Source organism: Podarcis erhardii (genome assembly GCF_964252035.2).
Source record: "Podarcis erhardii genome assembly, chromosome: Z".
NCBI classification, from domain to species: Eukaryota; Metazoa; Chordata; class Lepidosauria; order Squamata; family Lacertidae; genus Podarcis; species Podarcis erhardii.
In genome coordinates, this window is record NC_138504.1 from 27,739,886 (window position 1) to 27,767,607 (window position 27,722).

Sequence of the window (27,722 nt, forward strand, 5' to 3'; positions counted from 1 at the left end):
TGTTGGTTTCATTTAAAGTTACATTGACCAATAAATTCTCTGCCCACCACCTGTGGTGAATTACATCTTCTGGCTGGCATTACGTGCCCTTCAAAAGTCTAGATGAATTAGATTGCAATTATATTTCTGTGGACAGTATATTGCTCCAGGTCACCATGACCACATTTGCATCTTTAGATCTGTGCCAGTGCCAGTAGCTGGCAGAAATTGAGTCAGTTTTTTCTCCACTTACAGTACGCCCACTGTTACTGTCTCATTTCACAGATGAATGTGGGGTCATTCTTGTGTACTTTAAGCACACACACATTCTCACGCACAAGGTCATTTGGTTACCCCACCTTCTGCTATTAAAAATTACTGAGGAAAAGTATCTGCTTCCTTTGCAGAATGGTCAGATCTTTAACCAGTCCCTGTTTCTCTTTCTTGAAGGGCAGCAGTTAGCAGGTGAAGCTCTTCAGGTCAAGGAGATACTTGTATTAGTACCTTCTACTTGCTCCAGGTAAAACTGTGGTTAAAAGACATAGAAAGTATGCACACTCCTTTCTGTAACCCACCCCATTTGCATTTTCAAAACTCCATGGATCCTAATGTGAAAATCACTGTCACAATGGATATTTACCTGCCTTTTCAATTGTAGGATAAGTTGGTAGTTCGAAGACCTACTTACATTCTCTTCCACATGCTCATAACCTGGCTGCTCCCAAGATTCTCAAGTGCATTTATTTAAAGAGAAGTGAAACTGCTTGAGAATTTTGTTCCAATCCAGGATGCCTCCAACCTTTCGTTGGAGTCTCCAGGTAGCATTTTACAGCAGCCCTTATAAACCTGGTATCCTCCAGATGTTTTGACCACAACTTCCATTGGCCCCAGACAGCACAGCATTCAGAACCACTCAAAACATATTGAGGGCACCAGGCTGGTGAAGACTGTTCCTCGCTCACTTTATGTAACTTCAAAATGAAATCAGTTCATTAGTTTGCAGCAGAGGAGAGTCAAATTCTTTCACTTAGCTTTCTGCAGCAATATTATTGTTACTTATTACTAGGGATGGATTGATCTGTCAATTACGGTTCCCTCACTTTCTTATTTTTCTAATGTTAAATTCAGTTAGCCACATTTTTGCAACAATTTGCATTAAAAAATCTGCATGAAAATTCATCAACATTTCACTGTGAATTTCTGCTAATAACACATTTATATATAATTTTTACTTAAGTAAAAAATTTTGCTAGGAAATTTCTGAAATATAGTGCATCTTGTATGTTGTTTTCATTGGTGCAGGACGTGGGGGGGGGGGGAGAATTCCTTGATGCCAAGATCCAACTTTGGGGGAAGAACTCTTTGCTGAGAGAACCTCAGTAGAAATATGCAGGAAAGCAAAGCATGGAAATATAGGCTGTTAGACATTTAAAATATGGCCTTGTGAGAATTCCCCCCTTCCCCCGGCACAGGAAAATACCACGCGTTTAGCAAGTTAAAAATTGGTTTACTTACAAACTGTTCAGAAGTCTGGTTCATGTGCTTTTCCATACAGTATGTAGAAAAAGCTGCCTAAGTAAAAAGCTGCCTAAACATAGTTTAGTTACAGTGATCAAAGTTTCTAAATTATTGTTATAGGAACTTGAAAGTGGCTTGTGAAAGCCATGTCGTCTGAGCTTGGAGCAACCAGAATACAATTCTCAGAGGGGTTCAACAATCAATCCCTCTTCACAGGGAGATCTGTGAGTTGTAGTTCTGTGAGGGTAACAGGGATTATTTGGGGGAAGCCATGGCTGTTTAAAGTGGTATCATAGTGTTTTAAAGGTATGGTGTGGATATGGTCCTGCTACTGAATAGGTGATTTTTATGTCAGTAGAAAGAATCAGCTTGTTACATCCTCATATGCTTCAAAGAAAGGCCCACATATTTTGCTTGCCTTTGATGGCAGACCTCAAAACCATCATTGCTAGGGCTCTGAACATGACAGTCCTCTGTCTGAAGAGCTGCCCATTTTGAAAACAAAGAACCGTAAGAAAGGAGAGCAAGCAGGGGCCTTGAAGTTACCCATCCACAGTTAGTAACACCTGGACAGCAAACTGAGCAGGTGTGCCGGTTACTTGGCCAAAGTTGTTCCAGTATAGTGATGCATATAATATGCATATTTTATGAAAATCCATGTTATTATTTGTTATGATGCATATAAGTGGCCATACTGTTTCAAAGGATTCTGAGTTCTGGGGCCCCTCCAGACAGGTGGTCTATTGTGTGTGTCTTCTGCACAATGTGTTCTTGGCACAATGATAGTTCATTAGTGGTGGATTTATTCTGGTTTATTCATTCTGCAATGCTTCCCCAATGCTACCACATCATTGTTGCCTGTAGAGGGCATAGTGAAACAAAAGCAGCACTACACACCCACCCTGAACATTTGTGAAATTAAAAGTTATAGAATTTCAGCAGGAAGTTACAGGTTATGCACTGACTGGAAGTGAAACGGTATTTCCTCCCCCAAGCATTTGCAGCAGCAAATATTATTGAAAGTGTGATCAGGTATAACCAGTGCTTTTTTTTCTAAAAAAAAAAATGTTTAGGGGTACTCTCATTTTGACTCAAGAAAATCACCATTTTATCGTTCAAATCGGGAAAAATAAATACAATAAATGGACAACAGTACAAGGATTCACAAAATGTTTAGGGGCATGCGTACCCCCAGAAAAAAGCACTGGGTATAACTGTGCCTTTACCACCATGAGGGGAACTGATAACTCTTAAAGATGCCACATAATACTAGTTCTCTGTTTTGCAAGTAATCAATCTTTTAGTGTGGCAGAACCCACATTTTAGAATTCCCTGGCAATTGATACAAAGTATGCATCTTCACTGTACTCTTTTTGGCACCTGCTAAAAGCACCTTCATTTAGACAATCCTATCTGGACACGCAAAGCATTGATTTGTGTTTTAATCTGGTTTTTGGCTTATTGTTGATTTTAATTATTTTTTAACGTTTGGAGTAGTTTTTTAAAAAACGTTTTAAAAAATAAATTGTTTTATTATTTTTGTAAACTGCTTCAAGGTTTTTTCCTTACAATCAAGCAGTATGTATTTTTTAAATAATAATAATAATAATAATAATAATAATAATAATAATAATAATAATAATAATAATAGATAGTTTGGGGGTGGGAGAATAGGCTGTATGCCTGAGCCCATTCTAATTCCTGGATCCAGAAGAATTAAATTAAACCAATTCAAATGATTGAAAGAGCCAGACAAAATTCTTGGTAATAGCCCTCTATGTATGGACCATTAAGGTAACAAAGGAAGTTTCTCTGTACCAGAAAGCATATGGGTGGGGCTCCCTCCCTCAACTCACTGGTATTTAAAAAGACAAAGGTTGAGAGTTATGTGATGTAGAAGCTAGAAGCTGGCAGGCTGCAGGCTGGGCAGCTGGGAGGCAGAACTATGCCTGATATCTACTGGATTCCAATGCTGAGAGAAGCAAGACCCTCTTGGAGTGTTAATGCTGTGAGCCTCTCCAGTGTAGACTCAGGTTGTATATATGTGGAAATAAGCCATATATCATAAAGGCACCACAGTTTCCACTGCCTCTCATTCCAAGGAAACACAAACCTTGGGTAAATGCCTGGAACCCCTGGAGTCTTGCATTGCTCAGAGACTGGGGTGGCATCAACAATATACATAGATAAAATCAGAAATGTGTAACAAAAATGAAGATTTCTGGATGGCCCTCACTTATAAAGGAAGAGGTGCTAGCCTCCATGAATCCGGAAGCAAAAAAAAGAAGTTGTTTTTTTCTTGAGAACTGAAGGTGGTATGTTAGTTGCTGGCATCATTTCCCCAGAATAGAAAGTGGTCCTGCCAGTAAATGCAACTTTGCCCAATTTCGCATCTTCTTGTCAAAAACACTTTCCCAGACCGGCATGTTGCTGCTGTGAACTGGGGCATGTTCTTCTTTATGCTGTGAGTCTAATTTGACCGCTGGTTATTAACTCTCACTTGCAAAATAAGAGGGCCTTGGCAACCAACTGTGTTCCCTGGCAACAGGACCCCAAAGTTTAATTAAAGTAGGCTTGGGAGTTGAAAATGCTGGTGTCGGAGCGTGTGTGTGTGTGTTTTGGGGGAGGGGGAAGGAGGAGAGTGAAGAATATTAGCAAATAAAATGGGCCTTAGGAGAGCTGGTGAGGCAGAGGGCAAAGTATAATGCCTGAATAAATAAAGCTCCTTGAAGGTAGAATGGACAGTGCTTGGGCTGCAGTCACAATGTGACTCAAGGGTGTTGTGGTCCGCTAAAGCTTATTTACTCAGATGTTAAGCCACACTGAGGTCAATGGGACGTACTCCCAAGGAAGCACCCACAGAACTGTGCGAAGCTTGGGAACACCAACGGCCAAGCTTAGTATTGCTTTTAGTGACTTCTCTGGAATGAATAAAGGGAAAGGAAGATTAATGCTTCCTCCCCACCCCAAATTAAAGCTGAATGTAGGAATATATTGAATTAAATATTTAGCAGTACTACAAAGTGATGTTTTCTTTTGTCTTATACTTTTGGTAAGCTGACAAAGGTCTCATCTCCATGCACTTCACAGGGCACAGACTTTTTATATGCAGATTGTTGTTGTTGTTAGGAGTTTGGGTGGTCAGTCTTCATGATATCATGGGACCCTTCCAAATCTGCAATCTGCATCTGTGAGAGCAGAATGTATAATAGGAAATAATAATAATAATAATAATAATAATAATAATAATAATAATAATAATAATAATTTATTTGTACCCCACCCATCTGGCTGGGATGCCTGCCAAACCAGACAAACCAGTTCCTTTGTAATGCCTTTGGTTGGCAAGTTAAGTACCATCATTTAGCATTTCCAAATAAAGCCATAGAGACCTTTCCCAGGTGGAGAATGATAGGCCAAGGGGAGCTGGGTATGTGAGAGTTGTATGAGAGAGTTTTTGGGCTGAGGCTGGAAGCTGGAAGCAGAAGCATATTTTTCCCTGAGCAAGAGCCAAGCTGACTTTGGGGCTCCACTGGAAACCTAATGGGGAAGCAAGATCTGTTCACCATACCATGATCCCTCCTTATGTTCTGGGTCAAACCAGGCTGTTTCTACCATAGCCACTCCTCATAGTGTCATTGAGAGTCAGCTGCCCTGCAGCATCTCCCAGCTTCTGCCAATGTGCCCCTGATTTACACATCAGGAAGGATGCCTTTCTGTTTCCCTGAAGGACCTGCTTAGACCCTGTTAGCATTCAAGCAGCCCATACCATCTGCCACCGCACTCCAGCACATTACAAAGGATTCTTGGTTGTGTTTGAAGGTGCCAACTCAGTTCATCTGTTATGGTGGCAGGGCATGATTTATGCATGAGCTGAGGATATATTATAAGACACACCCAGCATTGCTTTCTGGCTTTACATAAGATGGGTAGGTTAATAATGATGGGCAACCTGTCTCTCAATAATGTTTGTCCGCCACAACCAATCTTCTCATTCAGGGTATCCAACAAAGCACAGCTTGAAATCTATTGGTACAGGCATGTGTAATCCTCAAAGTGTTTCCACTCCTTTCAAAGTCAGTTTGCATTGGCAAAGGGATTTGATGGTCAGTCTGCAACTCTGGTTCCAGCCTTTACATCTCTATCCAAGCTTCCGCACTCCTGGCATTCTTGTTCCTTTTCTGAAATGGGGCTTTAAAAAATAATAAATCTGGTAAACAATAAACGAGCATCAATATTTAAATTAGAAATAATTATAATAAACGCCAGCAGGTATAGTCTGTGGATACAAAAGTAATCCATGCTGAGGAACTGGCAGTGAGACAGGACTCCTGGGTCTTGTTTACTTGTGGTTTTCTCTGTCCCATTTGTGTAGAAAATGAAGGCAACACTAACATGGTTAGTACATGATGCTAAGTCTAACCATGGCTTAATGTTAACAAGCAAACATGCATGTTCATGGAGCAGAAATTGTGGCTGCTGTGCTTCCCTCCCATTCACACTGCTTCTGCAATACCCAGAGGTAAGCCATGGTTTGACTGACCATAATGTCTGAATCTTGGCACATGGTTTGTCTTGTTCCCGACATGCCATGAGCTGTACGTAAGGTTTGCTCTTGGTTTACTGCTCATGTTTTGTCTGGGGGAGACAAACCATAAGCCTAGGGTCAGACACAATACTAAGGCAACTAAGCCAAACCATGAATTTGCCCCGGGTCGCACAGGAACAGCAGGATCAAGGGAGGAGCACAGCCCCCATCAGGGCTGGCCAAAGATATTTTGGCACCTGAGACTGACTCCAAAATGGTGTCCCCTTCCCCACAAGCGACGAAGGAGCTAGGGACGATCTACAACAGGAACAAGTGGGGAAGAAAGATCAACAACAGGATCTGCTGTTCCAGTGGATTCTACTTCCTGAGGTGGTCATCTCACCTTCCCTCATGTGTGGGCCGATCCTGGCCCCCTATTTGCTCAATTGTTCTAAGCTTTAGTTTGTAGGCATTATGGGACATTGACTATTGCTGTTGTTCTTTGTCATTTTTAAAACATTGTGCAAGGTCAGAGGAGACAATCAAAGCATGCAATTCAATTCTAGTGTGTTGTTGTTGTTGTTGTTGTTGTTGTTCCTTTCACCATCAACATCTATTTATCATGCATTATAAGCCTTAAATTTACCAAGTGCTGTAAATTTAAAAACAGTTCCTGTTACAGTCTAAAAGACACTATGTGAAAGATATATCCTGCTCATGCACTAAGATCTTAGGAGGTGGCCCTCCTTGTGAGCCTACCCCAGGTGAAGTTCACTCTTCTTCCGGTAATGATCATGTACATGATCATTCCCAGAAGTCCTGGAAGTCTGTGAATGAGGGGAAACCCTTGGCCACCTTATTTGCTTAAAAAGATAAATGTACCTCCACAGCAACGTCTGCTGCAAGAAGATCAAAGCAGGAAAGGAAATGGCTCAGCAGAGAGGTAGACATATTCTTTGCAGATATGTAAAAAGTGTACTTGCATTTTGCAGTTGTGTGCATAAAATTAATGGGGTGCAATTGCATTTTGAAGTTGGAGGTTTTAAATCCCTCTGAGATAAGGCTTGCATCTCACCTGTACATTGATGATATTTGCATTCTTCTGGGATTACCAAGTTATTTTGCCTTTTGCACAATGAGGACAGATAAAAGATGCCAGAGAGTTTTCTTTACCAATTTATTACAAAGTTATTGAATAAAATGGAAAGTGACTCTTGAACAGAATGTCTGAGAATTTAATATATGCCTCCGTCTCCATGGGAAACAGCTCTGTGTGTGTGCATGTCAAGAGTGTGTCAAGCAATTTTGTGCAGGACTAGTCACTTTTGGAGCTGGTCCTGCCCACTACAACTTTCCATCAGGGCAATGTGATCCTCAGCTCAGAAATGTTCCCTACATTTGCATTAGTACTCTCGAATTCTATGATATCAGTACATCTTTGTAGGAACGTTTAGCTAAAATGCACAGTTTTACAAAGCTTTTTACAAACCTATCAGATGTTTGCTTCTTTTCATTTTTTTATATTTGCAGAATTTTTATTGCAATAAACTGCCCATTTGTGTGAGTTAGCCCATTGACAAATCTCTTTGTACAATAATTTTTGTTTTTATTTTTACTTAATGCCATACTTTTTATTGGAAGGGAAGCAGGTGGGGTTGTAAAATCGCTGCTTTTAAAAATGTGTTTTTGAATGCCGCAGCAGTATAATTTCATTAAAAGGTATATAAATATAATATCTAGCCATTTAGACCTGCTGGCAATCAGCATTAGATCAGGCTTCCTCAACCCAACTCTGATCATTGCTGATTCTTGTCCATGATGGCAGGGGCTGCTGGGATTTGTAGTCCCAACAACTTCTGAAGGGCTGGGGAAGGTTGGGGAAGCTTGCCATACATACATACAGACAGACATAATTTTAATTTTATACTGCCTTTCCACAGTTTAAACCATGCTCATCATAATTACATGTAGTCATAAACAATAAATAAAACATCAAAAATACACAACCAAATTGAACAATTTCCCCATAAATCATAAGATAAAAAATAAACATACAAAAAACAACAACAAACAATCTATGTCAATAACAGCAACAGCACACATCTTCAACAAAACCCCTTAAGCAATACCCCAGCTCAAGAGTCCACTCAGCAGCCTCAGCTTTTGTAGTTGGAGTCAGTCTGGGCCCTGCCTTCCCAAGCCTGGTGGGAAAAGGCCTGCAAGGCAGGAGGTAGGTCTTCTAGGATGGTCTCTCCCATAGACAATGAAAGCTGGATGGACCAATAGTCTTGATTTAGAATATGGTTTATTCCTATGTCCCTACTTCATGTGGCAGACTTCATTCATTCAGCTAGATTTAAGCAACGGTGGATAGTGTGGGTGGCAGAATGGTGTTGTTGTAGAATACAAAGAACATCAGAAGAGCCCTGCTGGATCAGACCAATGGCCTATCTTGTCCAGCATCCGGTTGTCACAGTGACCAACGAGGCACCTGTGGGGAACCTGCAAACAGCAGAGGTGGATTTAGGGGAGTGCAACTGGTTCAGTCACACTGGGCATAAAGTCTCAGTGTCCCTGCGGGGGGCAATGCAACAATGAGGTACAATGGAAGGCAAGAGGCAGGACGGCATGTCAAATTTTGGTATTGCACATGGTGCTGCTGAAAATTGAGACTCCAAGGTCTGCCACTGCAAGAAGGACCTGCAGACAAGAGCAGGACTTTCCCCTTCTGTGGTTTCCGGCAGCTAATATTCAGAAGCACTAGTGTCTCTGACCATGCAGGCAGAGCATAGCTGTAATTGCTTGTAGCCATTGAGAACCTTATCCTCCATGAAAATGTCTAATCCTCTTTTAAAATCATTCAAGTCGGTGGCTATCAAGGCCTCCTGTGGGAGCGAGTTCCATATGTGCTGCATGGAGAAGTCCTTCCTTTTATCTGTCCTGAATCTTCCAACGTTCATTGGACGTCCATAAGTTCTAGAGTTAATGGGGAGATTTATTATCTTGCTCTTGCTCATCTCTCTTTCTATACATATAGTGATCTTGCATGAATGTTATGGGGAGGAGGGAATTCCTGCCTTAAAATCCAGGCACATCAAAAAAAAAAGGGGGGGGGAGATTTATAGAAAGGGACAGGTTGGAGGGTATTAGTGGATGGTGAGGCACATCCTCCACTGTAGTTAGAGAAGCCCTGGTAAATGGGAAGGGTGGGAGGCGGAAAGAGGGGTGTGGGGGTGCCACAAGGCATTAAGAGCCAGTTCTTGCCATTCCACAAATGTCAGCAGAAAGCTTAACAGTGAACTGTGTGCACACAAGCAGATCTGCTGACTCTGCACACCAGGGAGATCCCCTAGCAGAAAGGCTGTGGTGTGCGGGGTGGATGGGCAGAGAGCCCTGGAGCAGCAAAGCCAAGGGGAGGGGGCATAGACAAAGAGAGAGCATTACAAACCCCACTTGGGTCTCTGCTGTCCCCCACACCCTCACCCCTCTTTTCTGCGCGCACGGTGAGGGGGGACGGGACGTCAACACTGTTCCCTCTTCCTCCCTCCCTCCTTCCCTTGAGCATACCCAGTTTCCCAAGCACAGGTAGTGGTTGGGGAAAGAACCCAAAGAAAGAGTTGGAAAAGGAGGGGAGGAGAGAGAGAGGAGAGAGGGGAATCCTGCTCCTTCCTCAAATGAAGCCATAACTTCCCAGGTAGCAAAGAGGCGGCTGATCTCTGCTCCTTCCTGAGTTGCTGGGCTGGAAAAGACTAGGCAAGAGGCGAGGAGGAGGGGGTCTTTCTTTCTTTCTTTCTTTCTTTCTTTCTTTCTTTCTTTCTTTCTTTCTTTCTTTCTTTCCAGACATCGTCAGGCAGGCTTCTCCCCTCCTCCCCCTTTTAATAACCAAGAGGACGACATCCAAAGAGAAGATGCAGTGGCTCAGGAATGGACCTGCCATGGTGAGTTCAGGTAGCTCTCTGCCTCCCACCCCTACCGCCCCCACCCTGCTCTTTCTGCCTGCAGTAGTTGGGTGTCCTCGTTTTCATCCCCCTTGCTTAGGAGTCTCTCTTTGCTTTGGGGATAGCTTCGATAGGTCCGTGGCCATTTTATGGATCCTCTCCTCAAAGACAACGAAGCGGAGGTGGAGGAGGAAGGGGGGGCACTAACGGAATTTGGTTTTTTGCAAGGAGGTGGAGGGGAGGAAGGTTGGGTTTCAGGAAGGATGCTTGTGTGTGGAGAAGGGATCCCCTTTCCCGGGTGCAGAGAGTTGCCGTGAGGTCTCTGCCCAAGGGAAAGAAGGCGGGGGGGTGGACTTTTTGTGAGCGGCGGCGGCGGCGGGGGGCATTATTGTTAAAAGGATTGTGCGCAAGTGAAAGCTTTGCGATCTGTAGCAGGTTAATGGAGATTTTCTTTTCGGAATAGGAGCGTTCCTTAAGGTTTGTCTTCCAGCTTTGTGCTGGCAGAGGAATGTATTGAGGGGTTATAGAACGACAAGGCAGCTTAAAAATAGAAGCTGCCGCCGCTTCTTCTTTGTTTCCATTCCGGTGCAATTTGGTGGCGAATGACTTGGGCAAAGGGAAGAGGGGTCTTTCACTCACCCAGCTGTGAGGTCCTTCAGATTCTTAGAGTGCACAGCTCCACAACGCGAGGATTTGCAAAGCAATCCTGTGCTCCCTTCTTTGAAAGGAGCAACCCTGAACCTTATAATTAAGCATTTGCTGAGGGATGTACGTACCACATAATGCCAGGCGTCCTTATTCGGAAGTAAGTCCCCTTATGCTTTACTCCTGAGTTAAGTGACTCTGCATAGGATTTCTGCATTTTGGTGCCATCCTATGCACATCTACTCAGAAGTAAGTCCCATTGAGTTCACCCCCAGATAAGTATTATAGGGCTCCACAAGATTTTGTCCTTTCTTTTCATCCCCACAAAATGACCTGAGACTGAGGTGGGCATCATTTAGTGTTCAAATGAACTGTGCTTTGCCTCCCTTGAAAGCAGAATGCATATGTGAACCCAGGGTAACATTTGCTTCATCAACAACAATATCCCTCCTGCTTTTGTGTGCATGTTTGCAGCCTTCCAGTCCTCAAAAGTGGCCCGACACAAGTGAGATGCAAAGACTGGGCTGGATCCTTTTGTCTGCCATGTGCCTCAGTCAGCTCTTGTGGATCATGGTCCACACCACACCTCTCTATTCCCACAACCTTGATAATATCGATATTGTTCTGTTGGGGTGACAGTGAGGCAGGAAGGTTTCCACTACTTGGTTCAGATAAGCCTCATCTGGATCCTGAAGTTTTATGGCAATAGATATCCTTCTTTGGAGCATGCAAAACTACATTATATCAGATCATTCTATGTGATCATCTGGCACACGGTTTCCCAATCTTGGGTCTCCAGTTGTTTTGTGACTACAGTTTGCATCATCCCTGACCACTGGTCCTATTAGGCAGGGGTGATGGGAGCTGCAGTCCAAAAACAGCTGGAGACCCAAGTTTAGGAAACCCTGATCTAGCACAATTGCTGTCTACTCTGACCAACCTGCAGTGGTTCTCCAGGGCTTTGGGCAGGGTCTTCCCCATTACCTACTACCTGATATGGAGGTTAGAATCATAGAATTATAGAATTGTGCAGTTGGAAGGGACCGTAAAGGTCATATAGTCTAACCCTCTGCCACACAGGAATGTTTTGCCCGATATGAGGTTCGAACCCATGACCCTGAGACCTTGATGCTCTACTGACTGAGCCGCAAACTAGATGCTGGGGTCTGAACTGTGACCTTCTGCCTGTGAACATGTTTATTTATTATATTGCATTTATACCCCACCCTTTTCTCCAAGGAGCTCAAGGTGGCACACGTTCTCCACCTCCTCATTTGACCCCACAACAACCCCGTGAGGTAGGTTAGGCTGAGAGGCCTTGAGTGGTCCCAAAGGTCACCCAGTGAGCTTCATGGCTGAGTAGGGATTTGAAGCCTGGTCTCTCCCAGGTCTTAGTCCAACACTCTAACCTCAATGCCACCACTAGCTCCCTTGTGCACAAACACTAAGCTATGCTTTGCTTCAGCTGTGCCCCCTTCCTTTGAGGCCACCCATCTCCTTGAATAGCTTGATGCAAATAGCGCTAGATAAATCTGCGATCTGAATCATGATCCTTCAGATGCATCTGGTGGCGGTGAGTGAGGGTTGCTTAACTTCCACAGTGTTCATCTCCTGCGCCCACTCTTATCCTCCCACACAATCTACCTCCTGCTTCCCCTGCCCCCCTCCCCAACGCACAGAATGTAATATTCAAGCAAAGTCCCTTGCTTGTTCCCACGCTGTGCCAGAGCTACTCAAGCTGTGCCATGCTGATTTGCCTAGTAACATTTTCGGAAGAAAAATAGTTATGGGGGAGTAAAGCTATTCTGTCTTCCCTGTGGTGTGGGGAGAGGTGAGGGCAGTTGTAATTGGAAATAATGAGAGACATTCCCTACTGTTTGATGTTTTCAAAAGAGGCCTTGAAGGTATAACTGATAATTCTCTTTTCCTATATCTAAAAATAGGCTGACAGCTTAAACACCCTGATTTGTGTAAGTGTATATCTGATTCTCAAACATGTTCTGTTTGGCCAGTGCATCCTACTAATCTTTAGAAAATGGAGAAAATTTTCCTTCCTTCCTTCTTTCCTTTCGTCTAGTGGTTTTGCCTTAGTGGAAGCAGTTCCCCTTGCACAAAACAGGGAACCCAATTTTTGCCTTCCCCCCCTTGCCTGCAGCACCCAGCACCCCAGAAATCCTGTATTGAAGCACTTTTTGGAATAGCATGGGACACTGAGGTCCAGCTCTGAGGGCCTTCTGGCGGTTCCCTCACTGCGAAGAGCAAAGCTACAGGGAACCAGGCAGAGGGCGTTCTCGGCAGTGGCGGCCACCCTGTGGAACGCCCTCCCATCAGATGTCAAAGAGATAAACAACTACCTGACATTTAGAAGACATCTGAAGGCAGCCCTGTTCAGGGAAGTTTTTAATGTGTGACATTTTAATGTAATTTTAATCTTTGTTGGAAGCTGCCCAGAGTGGCTGGGGAAACCCAGCCAGATGGTCGGGGTACAATTATTATTATTATTATTATTATTATTATTATTACTACTATTACTACTATTATTACTATTATTATTATTATTATGGTGTGAAAGGGTGCAGTTGCTGAGTGGTTTTGGTGCCAGAGTGGAATCACAAACACTAGGCTATGCTTTCCACTTGTATAAAGCCACTGTTGGATGCAACTCCTTTCTTATATGTGCCCATTGCAAAGGCAGCAAGTAAATTAGTTTTGTAAATTGGTTAAGTTGGGGGTGAAGAATCTGTGATATGTTGTTCAACTCCAACTCTCAAAGGCTCAGCCAGTATGCCCAATGGTCAGGGAGAGGGCTGGCCCAAAACATTTTGGTACCTGAGGCAAACCACAGAACGGCACCTCCTCTCCCACCAGTGAAGAAGAAGGTGTGAATGAAGATTTACACTGGGAACAAGGGGGAGGGGGTGGAGATCTAAATTAGGAACAAGGAGGGAATAACGATCTATGTTGGGAACAAGGGGGGAGTCAAATAAACCTTACCCAATGGTTGAAGTGGGAATTAAAGGCCATTGCAAGGGGGAGGGGCACTCTGAATCACCCTGGGCAGGTGCAGACCCCAGGAGACCCCAGAGGGCAGCCCCTACTATTTCCTCCCTGGGATGGGAGGAGACCAGTAGCACCTCCTATTCGCCAAGAGGCCAGTGTAGAGGCAGCTTTGGGAGGGCTCCTGAGCATAGGAGTCAATTCCTAGGGGCTGAGGGAGCTTTGGCCTCCCCAATAAAATATTTGAAGGGGCTGGGTACCCCCAAAGTTGATGGGCATTGCTATTCAAATGGTGTGCATGTGCCCTATCATATGATTTCAGTTTTTAAAAAATACATTTCAGTTTTTTAAAAATACATGATCTACTATATTAAATTAAAATTGCCCCATTCCTGCTTAATCTCCAACCTAGAAACGAAGATGCTCCTCTTTGCTCTCTACTTCATTGATGTGCCCATCATAGAGAATGCATCTATAAAATCTTATAAGCCAAAGTATTGCACAGCAAGGCCAGCTTCACTTACGGGAGCAATGGGGGCTGTGCCTTTTCAATGCATTATGCCTTTATTGTGGCATCAAGTCAGCACATTACTGTTTTGTTGGAGAGAAGGTGCTGCTTTGATGTAAACACTGTGATGTAGCTGATGTGCAATTTGGAGTAGCACCTCGGAGGCCAGGGTTCAACTCTCCTCTTAGCTATCAAGCTCCCTGCATGACCACAGGCTAGTCACTGTCTCTCAGCCTAATCAGCCACACAGAGTTATGAAGAAGAGTTTGGATTTGATATCCCGCCTTTCACTCCCTTTAAGGAGTCTCAAAGCGGCTAACATTCTCCTTTCCCTTCCTCCTCCACAACAAACACTCTGTGAGGTGAGTGGGGCTGAGAGACTTCAAATAAGTGTGACTGGCCCAAGGTCACCCAGCAGCTGCATGTGGAGGAGCGGAGATGCGAACTCGGTTCCCCAGATTACGAGACTACTGCTCTTAACCACTACACCAAGAATAAAAGTTCCTTGAGCTTTTTGGAGGAAGAATGGGATATCATCATCACCATCATTATCAACAACAACTTCTGCACACATAGAGAGTGTTGTTAGAAATTCCATGTGTTACACATAATGGCAGTATGCCTTGGGTGGAAGATACTGAAGGGTTGAATTTCTTGTTCCATTTTCACCATAGTCTTGCATGTCAATGTGGTGGACTACACTTTTGAATGCATCAGGGCAGACATCGTCTCAGAAGAGGAGGAAGAATTACCCGTCTCAAGGGGTGCCTCCAAGTTTGTATGAAAAATTATTTAATGGAGAGAGCATTTTGAATAAAAACATTTTTAATTACTTAATAACCATGCTCAGTCAGCCAGTTGCAGCTTTTGACTTTTGCAACTGGCAGAGTGGAAGGCAGGGAAGCTGACAGGAAGTGGAGCCAGAGCCAATGGAAGGTGCAGGCAACCAATTCTAGTTTATTCTCCATCCTAGCCCCTGCTGAGTTCTACAAGGGCAATACTGAGACTAAGAAGAGAAAGTTAGCAAAAGAACGTAAGAAGAGCCCTGCTGGATCAGGCCAATGGCCCACCAAGTCCAACATCCTGTTCTCACAGTGGCCAACCAGATGCCTGTGGGAAAATTACAAGCAGGTCCTGAGCAAAAGAGCCCTCTCCCTGCTGTGGTTTCCAGCAACTGGTATTCAGTAGCATTACTGCCTCTTGCCATGGAGACACATCAAAGCCGTAATGGCTAGTAACCATTGAGAGCCTTGATGGTGATCAAGTGATGTGGCTGAGGTGCAAAACCAGTGTGGCGTTATAGTTACTTCCATAGGCAGATCCACCACATGCTTGGTATAAGTAAGAAGGCAGGAAGGTGGGGTTGTCTGAGAGTAGACTGGGATTGGTGGGGCACTGCCTCATTCACCCTAATGGATCAGCCTCCACTGCAAACCAACTAAATATCATGGTTGGTTGTAATTCAGCTCAGGAGCAGAGTGCTCAGAGAAAATCTTAAGTATCTCCAGCTGAGAGGATCTCATGTAGGAGGTGATGGGAATGAGTCTCCTCTGCATGAGTCCCTGAAAAAATAGTCCTACAGATATTGTTGCTTCTCTAGCTCTGGTCAATCCCAGCTAGCATGGGTCAGGAATGATGAGCTCCAACAACATCTGCAGGGTACCTGTGAAGGAGACAATGCCGAGGTAGATGAACCCATTGTGTGGATCAGTTCAAGATAGCTTCTTCAGTACAATAAAGAATGAATAAATTCAGTGATTTATTGATGGCTTTTGAACTTGAATTGTGGAAGGAATTAACACAGTCATTTATCCCAGTACCTGCTTCAAGACAAGGATCATAAGCTTGTTTATAGCACAACAGAAGAGAAGGTGCATTACCAAAAAGTGGTAGCAGAGGAAGGAGATCTAGATGACTTAAATAAGTTGCGCTGAAGGCATTAGGGAAATATAGACACAGATAAGATTAGCAGACAACCTAATCTTGGTAATCATTCATTCCCAACCTATATCTTTCCTGTCTATAAGCTGATTTCAGATGGTGGCATACAGTTGTTAATTTCTAAGCTATATTCCTTAAACAAGGGAGACTTCTAAAAATAATTCTCATCCAAATTTCTACCTGGATTCTGGAGTTCTGAATTACCTGGTCTCTTTACCCCTCAAAGTCAAACTGATATCTGATACATTAGGAATTCTCCATTGTATTTATCCATCCACAATAGCTTTTTCCAATCTGATTCTCTGCAAAGGTTGTGGATTACAACTCCCATCAGTTGGCTGTGGTGGCTAGGGTTGATGGGATTTGTAGTCCTAAACATCTGGAGGGCATCAGATTGGGAAAGACTGGTGGAGAGAGACAGTGAGAGGTATAAATAGATAGATATGGGTAATCTATGATTAACAAAACAGAGGGTTGTTGTTGTTTTTTTAAAAAATGTATGTGGCAAAATGTTTTGGCTTCTGCTTTCATCAACTGTTCCGATGAAAATGATGCTGTTTTCAAAGTGGTACTTACAGAGCTTTGAAGATTGAATGCTCAGAAGGGCATCATTCACTGAAGCCAAGTGATGCTGCTACTACGCTCCAAGCTGAAGCCGTGCAATGTTATTGTGTCCAGTGTGTACATGTTGGCATCTCTGGAGGAATTATTTATAAGTCTGACAGGTTGTGGTTTTCAGAACCGAAATGTTTATGAACCGGTTGCTTCACTTTGGGGGTCAAAATTGCAGATTTGTGGTTTCTAAAATGTGTGCATAGCTTGGTTGTAGTTTTACCTCCATATTAGATATGACAACCCATTTTTTTGCAGGATCTATCCATACTGGTGCTTTTGAAGGTAGCTTCACACAGCTGATACAACATTTGGAACTACAAGGATGAGATTCAGGATTGTAGATTTGGAGGCTAGCAAAATGCTATAAGAAGAGGTCATTCAGAGTTTGAATGGGGCAGCTTTCCCTGGCAAATGAAAAAACAGTGTTTAGAACAATTTATAAGTTACATCAGCTCCATTTATCCAATTATCAAGTGTTCATTAAATAGCACCACTGATATACATCCTTTTCCTTGATGTCCTTCTTGCCACTGAGAGCAACAAAATAGCAGCTGATTTCTAAAACAAACCCACTAACACCTATGCCGACCTATCCTGGAAATCCTGCTATCCAAAACATATAAAGAAAAACATTGCCTATAGCTTGGCTCTCAGAATGAAACACGTTTGCAACAGGAAAGATAAGTGTCACAGAAGGATCTTCCAGTATATTTCATTGCAACATCCTCAGGGTTTCCATCCTGTCTAGGGAAAACCTATTCCACCAAAATGAGGTGACAACAAAGAAAGAACAGTGTATCCCTTTTGTAGTAGATTTTCACCCAGCAGTTCCTAACTATCACCTGACAACCAGAGAAAGCCATACATTGTAGCTTTATTCACGCACATGTGTGTTGGTGATATATAAAGCCAAAGTGAGGGGTGGGCGGTGGACCCTGCGGCTAACTTTGTGTGTTCCGTTTGCAAAGTTAATTTTAGAAATGTTCCTGGTTCAATTGGGATTCAGGAGGTGGGAAACTCAGGCAGAGCAAAGCCACAAAACAATATGGGATCAGAATGTTAGAAATCCTTTCATCCCTTTTTTTCAGGCTTGCTCAGCTTCTTTCCACTGTACTCAGTTGTTTAATGGTTGAGCACACAGATTTCCATCCATCTTTTTTTAAAAAAAGCAGTTTAATCTATGGCTATTCATGCCAGCTTCCCATGAGGGTATTTTTGCATGCGTCATTGGTACTGGGTTGCTAAAATCTTTTGAGTATCTTCTTCAACCTCATAAAATACTGTAATTCAGTTGCCAGTAAGAAGATGAAAGATAAGCATCTGATCAGCAATGCAACAAAGTAATTGTCTAATATTGATTTCTGGAACACCCGCCCAGAACAGCTACATGATGCTGCTCCTCCCTTCTCCCCCCACCCCCTTCCATCTCCTCCTCCTCCTTTCCATCCATAACCTTTCTGTTATGTGAACACAAAAACATAAGAAGAGGCTGCTGGATCACACCATCCTTTTTTCATAGTGGCCCACCCAGATTTGTTTGTTTCTTTCATAAAATTTATACAGTATTACCACTTGATTGTAGAAAAAACCTCAAAGCAGTAGACAAAAAAACCCAAAACAAACAAACCACAACCACCCCTAATAAAATTACCACTAATTTTTTTACAGCCATGATTTAAAACATACACAAAGTTAAAACCATAAAATAACAGACTAAAATGAATTTAAACTCATACAAACTTTCTAAACACCTGAGTAAAGGTAAAAGGTAAAGGGACCCCTGCCCGTACGGGCCAGTTGTGTCCGACTCTGGGGTTGCACGCCCATCTCGCTTAAGAGGCCGGGGGCCAGTGCTGTCCGGAGACACTTCCGGGTCACGTGGCCAGCGTGACGAAGCTGCTTTGGCGAGCCAGCACCAGCGCAGCACACGGAAACGCCGTTTACCTTCCCGCTATAACGCGCTACCTATTTATCTACTTGCACTTAAGGGTGCTTTCGAACTGCTAGGTGGGCAGGAGCTGGGACCGAACGACGGGAACTCACCCCGCCACGGGGATTCGAACCGCTGACCATGCGATCGGCAAGTCCTAGGCGCTGAGGTTTTACCCACAGTGCCACCCGCGTCCCTTCTAAAACACCTGAGTAGGCTTGTCTAAATAAGAATGTCTTCAGCGGGCACCAAAAATAATACAGTGATGGACACAAGTAGAACCTGAGTGCAACAACACTCTTCCTTTTTGTGACTTCCATCGTCTGGTCTTGAGAAGCATTATTGCCTGTGGAGCAAAGGGAAAACATAGCAACCAGGGCTAGCCTCATACTCTATGAATTTGTCCAGTCCTCTTTTAAAGCCAACCAAGGAGATAACAGTGAATAATCAGGCCAATGGCCCATCTAGTCTCTTATCCTGTTCTCACAGTGGCTACCCAAATGTTTGTAGGAAACATGCAAACAGGACCTGAGCACAAGAGCACTCTCCCCACCTGTGACTCCCAGCAACTGGTATTTAGAAGCATCGCTGCCTCTGACCATGGAGGCAGAGCATCATCACTGGCTTCATCCCTTAGACTTCATCTGCATCTGATGACCCTCAGGGTCCCTTCCAACTCCACAATTTTATGATTCCTACGTTCCTTTCACAAGATGAGCAGCCTTTTAATGTTACCCTAAGAACTGCCACCTGATGGAGCCATCACTGCCAACCTATCCATTACTGTTTCATATACGGTATTTAAATTGGACACACTTACCACATTCCTATTCTTACATCAAGGCTCACTACCCAAGTTCCTCCCCCTCCTACCAACTGTTAGCAAACCTCTACTCCACCTGCTTGCATTTTGATAGATAGCAGTGGAGCTGTATGGAGACGGGAGATTCTTCTGCTGAGTCTCCAAGTGGGTGGGGGAACTCAGCACCCTTCACAAACACATTCTGAGTAAGGCATTCCCAGAATGACTCAGGCCCCAGATACCTGAAAGATCACTTCCTTCCCTGCAGACCCTCCTGGGTGCTAAGATCTGCTGAGGGCCCTCTTTGTAGTTCCACTGCCCTCAGAAGCTTAGATTGAAAATGGTCCAGAAGACAGCATTCTCTGTGGCAGCCCCAAAATTGTGGAACTCCCTCAGAGAGGCGCATCTGGCATCTTCATTATGTGAATGCTGGAGACACACCTCTTTCCCCTGGCTTTTGGTCATATTTTAGGGCAAACTTAACAACTTAAGGGCAAACTTAACAACAAGAACAACAAAAGAACAGGCAGCAATTTGTCCAGGTTCCAGAAAACAGGGGCATATGGTGACAATAAGTCCTTGGACTACGAGTGTGGTTTGCAGAAGGCCAGATCTGACCAGTTGATACCAGTCTTAGCTGGAGACCAGTGTGGAAGGAATCCCAATGCATAAGTAGTTGGTAAGCCTGAGCACATTTTGGAAGCTTAGTAGAAGCTTCTTTGTGTTGCTGTTTGGCAACTGGGAGCACTGTCTGCAGCCAAGTGTGTTCCTTTAGCTCAGGGGTTGAGAACTGCATCTAGCTGGTGGGCCAGATCCTTAATTCCTCTCTCCCTCTCCCACTGACCAACTTTTTAAAAGATGCATAAATTAGTTTTACTGAGATGTTATTAACAGAACAAACTGCATTATAGTAATGCATATGTCTGACAGAGTACTTTGAAAAACCAAAGTATAAATCAGTGAAAGAAATGCAGGAGAAGTCAAGAAGAAGCCAAAGTGGCCTAAAAATATGAACAGAAACTATCTGCCAGAATTCAGTCTGCTAATGTAAGACCTCAATAATGTAACTTGCCTTGATGAGGTTGTAGTAAATGCTCACATTGTTAACATAGGCTATAAAGGGCCACCATATTGTATCAAGCTTACCTTTCTTAGCTGTCCCTCATACTACACTATTTTGGTAAGTTGGTCTTTCAGACAAAACCATATACCATATTTTATCCAAACTTCCACAGGCCAACTTTCGGCTTTGATTGGAGAAAGCCCCTGTGATGTCCATTTGCACATGTGGTTTGGCTTCAACCCACGTCTGCAAATGGCCAAAGTGAGGTTTGCTGACACCATCAATCAGCTGAGCCCCTTCAGTTGTGTTGTTGTTGTTGTTTAGTCGTTTAGTCGTGTCCGACTCTTCGTGACCCCATGGACCAAAGTGCGCCAGGCACTTCTGTCTTCCACTGCCTCCCGCAGTTTGGTCAGACTCATGCTGGTAGCTTCGAGAACACTATCCAACCATCTCGTTCTCTGTCGTCCCCTTCTCCTTGTGCCCTCCATCTTTCCCAACATCAGGGTCTTTTCCAGGGAGTCTTCTCTTCTCATGAGGTGGCCAAAGTATTGGAGTCTCAGCTTCAGGATCTGTCCTTCCAGGCAAAGGACTGTAGCTTGGAAGTAGAATATCTGCATGCAGGCTGTCCCTGATTCAGTCCTCAATTGCATCTCCTACCTGAAACCCTGAAGAGCCACTGTCAGTCAGTGTGGACTGTGCTAAGTTAGGTAGAGGAATGTGGTCTGATTTCGTATATACAAATTTCCAGTGTTCCAGTAGGTTACTCCTTAGTACAGCCAATCCAAGAGGTACTCAATGTCAGTGCTAATCTGCTATTTGGGACTGACAGGGCACCCCACTTGCCAAGGAACCATCAAGAGCTCCCTTTAACCTCCCAATTACTTCTTTTTAGCCACACACATATGGCATCAGGTGTGCCACAGATTTCTTGTGGCTTGGGGAAAATATTCTTATGGGGCAAATAGCAGCCCATGCTTGGCCTAAGCCCTCAGGTATACATAAATTTGGAATTAAGGATCAGAGGGTTGTCTCCAACTAAGTCAACCTATTAAAATAATGGACCTCAGTAAGTCATGTCCATTATTCTCAATAGGACCAGCATTGGCACAACCCAGGATGCCAAAGATTTATACTCCCCTAGTACATAAATTAAATTCATGGGGGACCCCAAAATCCCATTCCTGATTCCCTCCACCTTACCTGATTATGGCAGGTTCTTTTCTTTTTCAAATTTAGGAAATAAAATGTTGGCTGTTGCTAAACAAATGTGAATCAGAGACCTTACTGGAAATCTGCTAGAGATCTGCAAGTAACTCAATCTACCTTCTGCCCACCACTGATATAGTATATATCAGATTAAAAAATAGCATACATTAGGAAGCTGTATTGTTCCAGACAAGACCGTTCACCTTTCTGGCAACTGCTCTCCAGGATCTTTCACATCTCTTGCTATCTGAACTTTTTTTGTGGAAGATGCCAGAAATGGATTATGGAATCTTCTGCATGCAGAGCTTATAGCTTATCACTGAACTCTGGGCCCTTATCTCTAGACAGACTGAAACCTATTCTAAAGATTTAGAGACAGGAATGGGATTGTGCAAGAAATCACTTGAATATTATTGATTATTGAATCAACTTGAACCATTTTGTGCTGGAATATACTTGAAATTGCATAGATTCGTGGTGGGGGCCCTGAAGTGAAGTATTGAGATAATTATTAAGTAACAAGTTTACCATTTAAAGGAGCTTCAGACCATTAATTTTCAACAGGGAATGTTTAACATTAATATATAACAGCCACAGAGGAGCTTTACGTGTCCTTAATGCCCCTTCTTACCCTCTTAAGTTGGTAAGGAAGCCTATTTTGCCATTAAGCAGCATACAGATTAATTAATTAATATAAATAAAATTTAAAAATGCAAGAATATCATACCAAATGATCTGCCTATGATAGTCGAACCAATAAAGAGGGAACAATAACCACTGTATTAACATGGAGGCAGCAAGATCTAACAAACCATGTGAACCTTGTACTTCCATGTCATGGGTTCAAATTTCAACACAGCCTTGAAGTTTTGAGCCAATCAGTGTCCCTTAGTTAAGTTCATTGTTTGTAAGACAGCCGTCAACTTGTAGCACAGACACAGAATGTGAATCTTTAAGACTTGGTCTATACATGCAGTAGAATGAGGAACCTAGGTAGAATCCTAAGGTGGTTAAGAGTGGATGTTCCACTTCTGGGTTCAGGCAGGAGACGATGCTTTTGAATGCTCCTTGGTGCAACAACCTCCCTGTAAGTGGAAGGTTGTCACACCAAGGAGAAATGTCTAAGCCCATGTTGTTCTTGGTGTGCTATTCATTTTTAATGCAAGGGAGAATTCAAGAATGGAAGTGGTATTGTCCCATTCTTTCACCATAAGACTACCACCTCCATGTGGTATAAACCAGGGTATAATCTTTCCCCACATCTTTTAGATGGAAGATATGGCCATAATGTTTGGTTTGTTGCCCTAGGACAAATTGGCTCTTCATATGTTGCTAATCTACAACTCCCATCAGCCATAGCTGATAAGCAAGGCCAATAGCCAGGACTAATGGGCGTTATAGCTCAACATCTGGAGGACCAAAGGAACCCCACACCTGCCCTAGGACAACACACCTCTGCATTATGGTGCAGTGGTTGAAGTATCACACTAGAAGACAAGAGTTCAAATCCCCACCCAGCCATGAAAGTTACTGGGGGACCTTTGGCCAGATTCTGCCTCTCAGCCTAAGCTACCTCACAGGAAGGGTTGTTGTAGGGATTAAATAGGGGAAGGACTTTGAGTTCCTTGGAGAAAATGGTGGGATATAAATACAATAAACAAACAAACCTGGTGCCCTCTGGGTGCATTGGACTACAATTCCTAGTATGATGGGAAGGCTGCCCAAGGGATGCAAGTTATTATTTTTTCACACCTCCAGAAAGTGTTTGACATTCCATTGTGTCTTCCAATTGACCTCTAAAAGTAACTGGAGGAGTGGGTTTAATTCAGGTGACCAAAATGAGAAACAAATAGACGATGTGCTAAGGGGTGTTTGTCTGAAAAGTTTGTATGAGACATACAGGGACTTTGTGGTTCACAAGTTTTTGATGAAGGCCACAGCATTATTTGCCTATCCTTGATCATGAAGAGTCAACTGAAGTAGGTGCCTCTTGAACAAGGATGTTCTTGACCCCTTGTTGTGACAAGAGGGTGGATTTGTGCAGTGAACAGCTTCGTTAAACCATTTCCTCCTACAAGGCCAGCTGATTGAAAAGTTCCCTCTTTCTTGCCACTTCTTCTGCGAGGTTTTTAGTTCTGCTTTTTGTTTAAAAATCTAACTATATAGTTTCCAGTGCGCCATTTTTCTTTTGGCTCTTGATTACCATCTTGAGGCAGAAAATAATCATCATCATTTAGATACGAGGAGAGGAGGGTTGCAGCAGCTAGATCATTCCTTGAGTTATAATTGTTGAGATAAAATATAAATTAAAAAACCAATTAATATACATTTCACGGAGTGCTAATTTTTAGATGCATACATTTTAAATAAAATGTTATTTGGGGTGCAGAACAGGATAAGGTAGAGACATTCAACTACAAATCTTTAGGAGGACTACCAGTTCAAATGTTTCATTGCCCACTTGTGGAAGGAGAGGTAGCCTCAAGTCAGGGTGGTCCACCAGGTGATGAGGAGTCAATGGGCAGACTGGATGGGTGCAGCCCAAGATCACATCACAGCTGTGATGGCCTGGGAATCCGATTCAGAGGCTGAACCGGAGGAATCCCAGCCTGCACAGGAGTCCCCGCCTCCAGGGCCGGCTGAACTGGGGCAGGGCCTTGATTCTGAAGCGCCTGCACCTGTGCTGGATCCTCAGGAGCAGGCACCAGGTGAATCCACTCTGGCTCCAGAGGTGGTTGAGGACTCAGTGCCTACAGGTGAGTCTCCCCCTGGGCCCAGTAACCCTTCAGCCTCTCCTGAACTGCAGAGGCTCAGGGCAGAGAGGCGAAGGGAACTGGTTTCTCCCAGGAGGAGTGCTCGCCTTAAGGCCAGGAGAGGCCTCAGAGAAGATAAAGGCCAGTCAGCCCGGTCCCAGGTTGCGGGAGCAACGTTGTTGATGAGCTGTTTTGGCCAGCATCCAGTCCTGTTTCCCCAGAGTTCCTGTCCTTGCCCGGCTTCCCTCTGTGGACCCCGCTTTGCCCGAGGAGGACCATCTGCCGACCCTCAACTCAGGTCCTGGACCTCGCCCCACGGTAACCTCTCCCCGGACCAGCACAACAGCCCAAGAATGTCCAGGACTTGCAGACCTGGTGGCTCACTGTATGGGACAACAGATTCTGAGGGTGTCCAGTTGCCTCCAAATAACAGCAGGAGATGCAATTTTTGAATGATTAATTGCTGTTGTCATTGTTATTTAATTTCTATCCTGTATTTCATTGCTGAGTGATCCCAATGCAGGCTACATATTGAAAACAAACACACAAACACCACCATTCAATAAACTTATCAATGCAAGACCTTCCTTGGGGAAGAGTCCGTAGCTCAGTGGCACAGCATCTATTCTCCATGCAATTTCAAAGCTCCCAGGGCTGGGAAAGACCCTGTCTGAAATCCCCAAGAAACCACTGTCAGCCAGTAAGCGATACTGAGCTAGGTGGACCAATGGTCCGACTCTTTGTAAGACAGTTTCCTATGATTCAACTGGCCACTAGCAGCTAATGGTACTACAAAACACACCCAAGTTTGACTTTCTTTAAATACCAGGTGTAGGGATGCCCAGTTTTATTTGGAGCCACATTGCAAAGGGAGTTTTAAGCCATGGTCCTTAACAAAAATCCCCACCCCGTAAACAGGTGGTATTAACCCTGGAAGAACAGCCCCCCTTGGTGCCTCTTGAAGATAATGGCAACTGTGGGGGCAACTTTCGTTGTTACCATGGATTTTTATCTTAAAGACAAACCAGTAGACTGAATTCCCACATACCCTTTTGCCTGTCTTCCTTCCTTCCTTCCTTCCTTCCTTCCTTCCTTCCTTCCTTCCTTCCTTCTTCTTCCAGGGGAAGGGCAGTTCTAGTGTTTGGTCTTAGGCTGCACCACTGTATTGCACAATGTTTTCCACTATAGCCTTTACCAATGCACACTGCTGATCTGTGCTCCATGGAGGAAGTGTGGGAACAATTATTGTTAAATAAATATTGCACACCATTCACCTCAAAAGTTAATAATGGACTATCCATGTTCAGAAGCAGTATACTTTACAGGACATGGGGTTGAGGTTGTCTATAAGCCCTGCTTGAAGTCTTCCCAGAAGCATTTGACCGCCCTTGGGCCATTGAATTCCAGGAATATTATTGTTGAATCATTTCAGAAGTTTCATAATTCATAAATGGAAATAAATAAATAAATGCCTTTTCAAAAGCTAGCGGGTGAGAAGGGGGGGGGAGGCTGGAGTCATTTGATAGAGCAGGAGTCTCAATATGCTCTTTCAGAGTTGCTTCATCTCTTTTTTTCAAGAGCTTCCTGAAGGTACTTCTTCCTTCGACAGCCTTCTTGGATCCTTCTAATCCTCCCCTCCCCACCACACACACCTTCACCCCTTTTCATTCCATTTTCTCCTGCTATTCTGGATCAGGATGAATGAAATGGCATCAATTCTGCCCACACACTGCCTCCATCTTCTAGCAAGGCTTTTAATGCCATTGTGCTGTGAATACAAAATATGTTCCATGAGGCTTAAGCTGATTAGCAGCTATTGTGAATCAAGGACCTCTTCAGTCACCTCTATACTTTTGCATTTCACTCTGATGATGGGTATGGAGGGCACGGAAAGAGGCAGTTTGGGGAAGCATCAGAGACTCACCAGGAGAAAGGTTTAGTACAGGGGCTGTTGGGGGAGAACAAATGGACCTGGATCATGGCAGTGACAATCTCAGACCCTACAAGTGTCCCTATTTTCCAGGGACAGTCCCTGATTTACAGAAGTCATCCCAGTTTCTGATTTGATCCCAAAATGTCCCACTTTTCCTTAGGATCTCCCTATTTTCACTGGAGAAATGTTAGAGGAGATGCAGTCATGGCTTATAGGAGGCCAAAATATTAGGGGTGCCTGGAGTGTGAAAGACAGAGAAAAGAAATGGGCTGCAAGATACATGCTTCCTAAACTGCAGTCAGATTTTCTCAAGTATCATGCACAAAGCAAAGGTAAACCATGTTGTCCATTAACAGCCATTCCTTTGTATGGTTTGAAGGCCTATTACCCTTGCTGAAAAGAAGCCGGTCTGGGATGGGAGACCTTCTGAGAACCATACACATGCCTCCTTGGGTTGTGCGATTGAAGAGAAGAGGGATGCAAATGTTAGAAAATGAATCAAACAAAATTTATAGTGGGGCAATACATTTATTATGCCCTGCTAATTAAAATTTCTCAATAAATTTATTTTACTTCTTTCTTTCATTTAAAAATCAAGCAATAAATGTTGTTTCTGGCATTATTTGAGGGGAGAAAGATAAAAAGAAAAGAAAAGAGCTTTTAAAAATATAAATTCCTGATTCCTAAAACTGCAATAGTCCAGCTATTTAGCAGCAGAATCCCAAGCATAACCACTTGTTGGTAAGTCCCATTGACTTAAACGGGCCTTACTCCCAGGTTAGAGTGTATAGGACTGCAGCTATGCACACCACGGCTGTGGAGCCAACCCTTCCTTCTTAAGCATGGCATGAGAGAATCAAGGGCTGATGCCACTTCTAATGCTAAATAGTCTCACCTATGCTGTGATGATTTCAGCAGTCATACCTGTCTGGATGCAAACAGATTCAATGTCCATTGCTTACTGCCTACATAACAGCATGGTTCTGTGCAGAATGCATGGGTTGAGCATGAGCCCAGTATATCAGTGAGAAGCATGTTTGCATTAGTCCAGCAAACACTTCAGGACTGGGTCTTTCAAAAGCAGTCAACTGGCATCTGGGCTGCACCATTTGAAACTGAAACAATGAAGCTCTTCTATGACAGAAGCTCCTTCTACAGTGATGGCTGGTGCCCATTGGGACTTGCAGAGTGGAAGGTAGGGAGATCAACTGTAGGTGGAGCCAGAGCCAATGACAGGTGGAGCCAAATCATTCCAGTTTTCCCCCAATTCTTACCCCTGCTGAATTCTACAAAGGACAAAACTGAGGCCAAGGAGAAAGGAGCTGTCATCCAATTCTATTCCAACCTAGTAAGAAGGCAGGCAGGT

At 43.7% G+C, this 27,722-nt stretch overlaps 1 protein-coding gene across 5 annotated transcripts in view; it reads left to right on the forward strand.

Moving 5' to 3' along the window:
* The window catches only part of ARHGEF9 (Cdc42 guanine nucleotide exchange factor 9), a 282,117-nt gene that overhangs the window by 123,008 nt on the left and 131,387 nt on the right, over nucleotides 1–27,722 (forward strand). The window contains exon 1 of one of the 5 annotated variants that reach the window (XM_081846912.1): nucleotides 9,611–9,963. The exons of 3 other annotated variants lie outside the window; for them this stretch is intronic. In XM_081846912.1, the coding sequence (XP_081703038.1) occupies nucleotides 9,934–9,963 (30 nt within the window). In that variant the 5' untranslated portion in view covers nucleotides 9,611–9,933. Of the gene's footprint in view, nucleotides 1–9,610; nucleotides 9,964–27,722 lie in introns of those variants that run through there. One more of the 5 variants, XM_081846911.1, reaches the window with a different exon arrangement.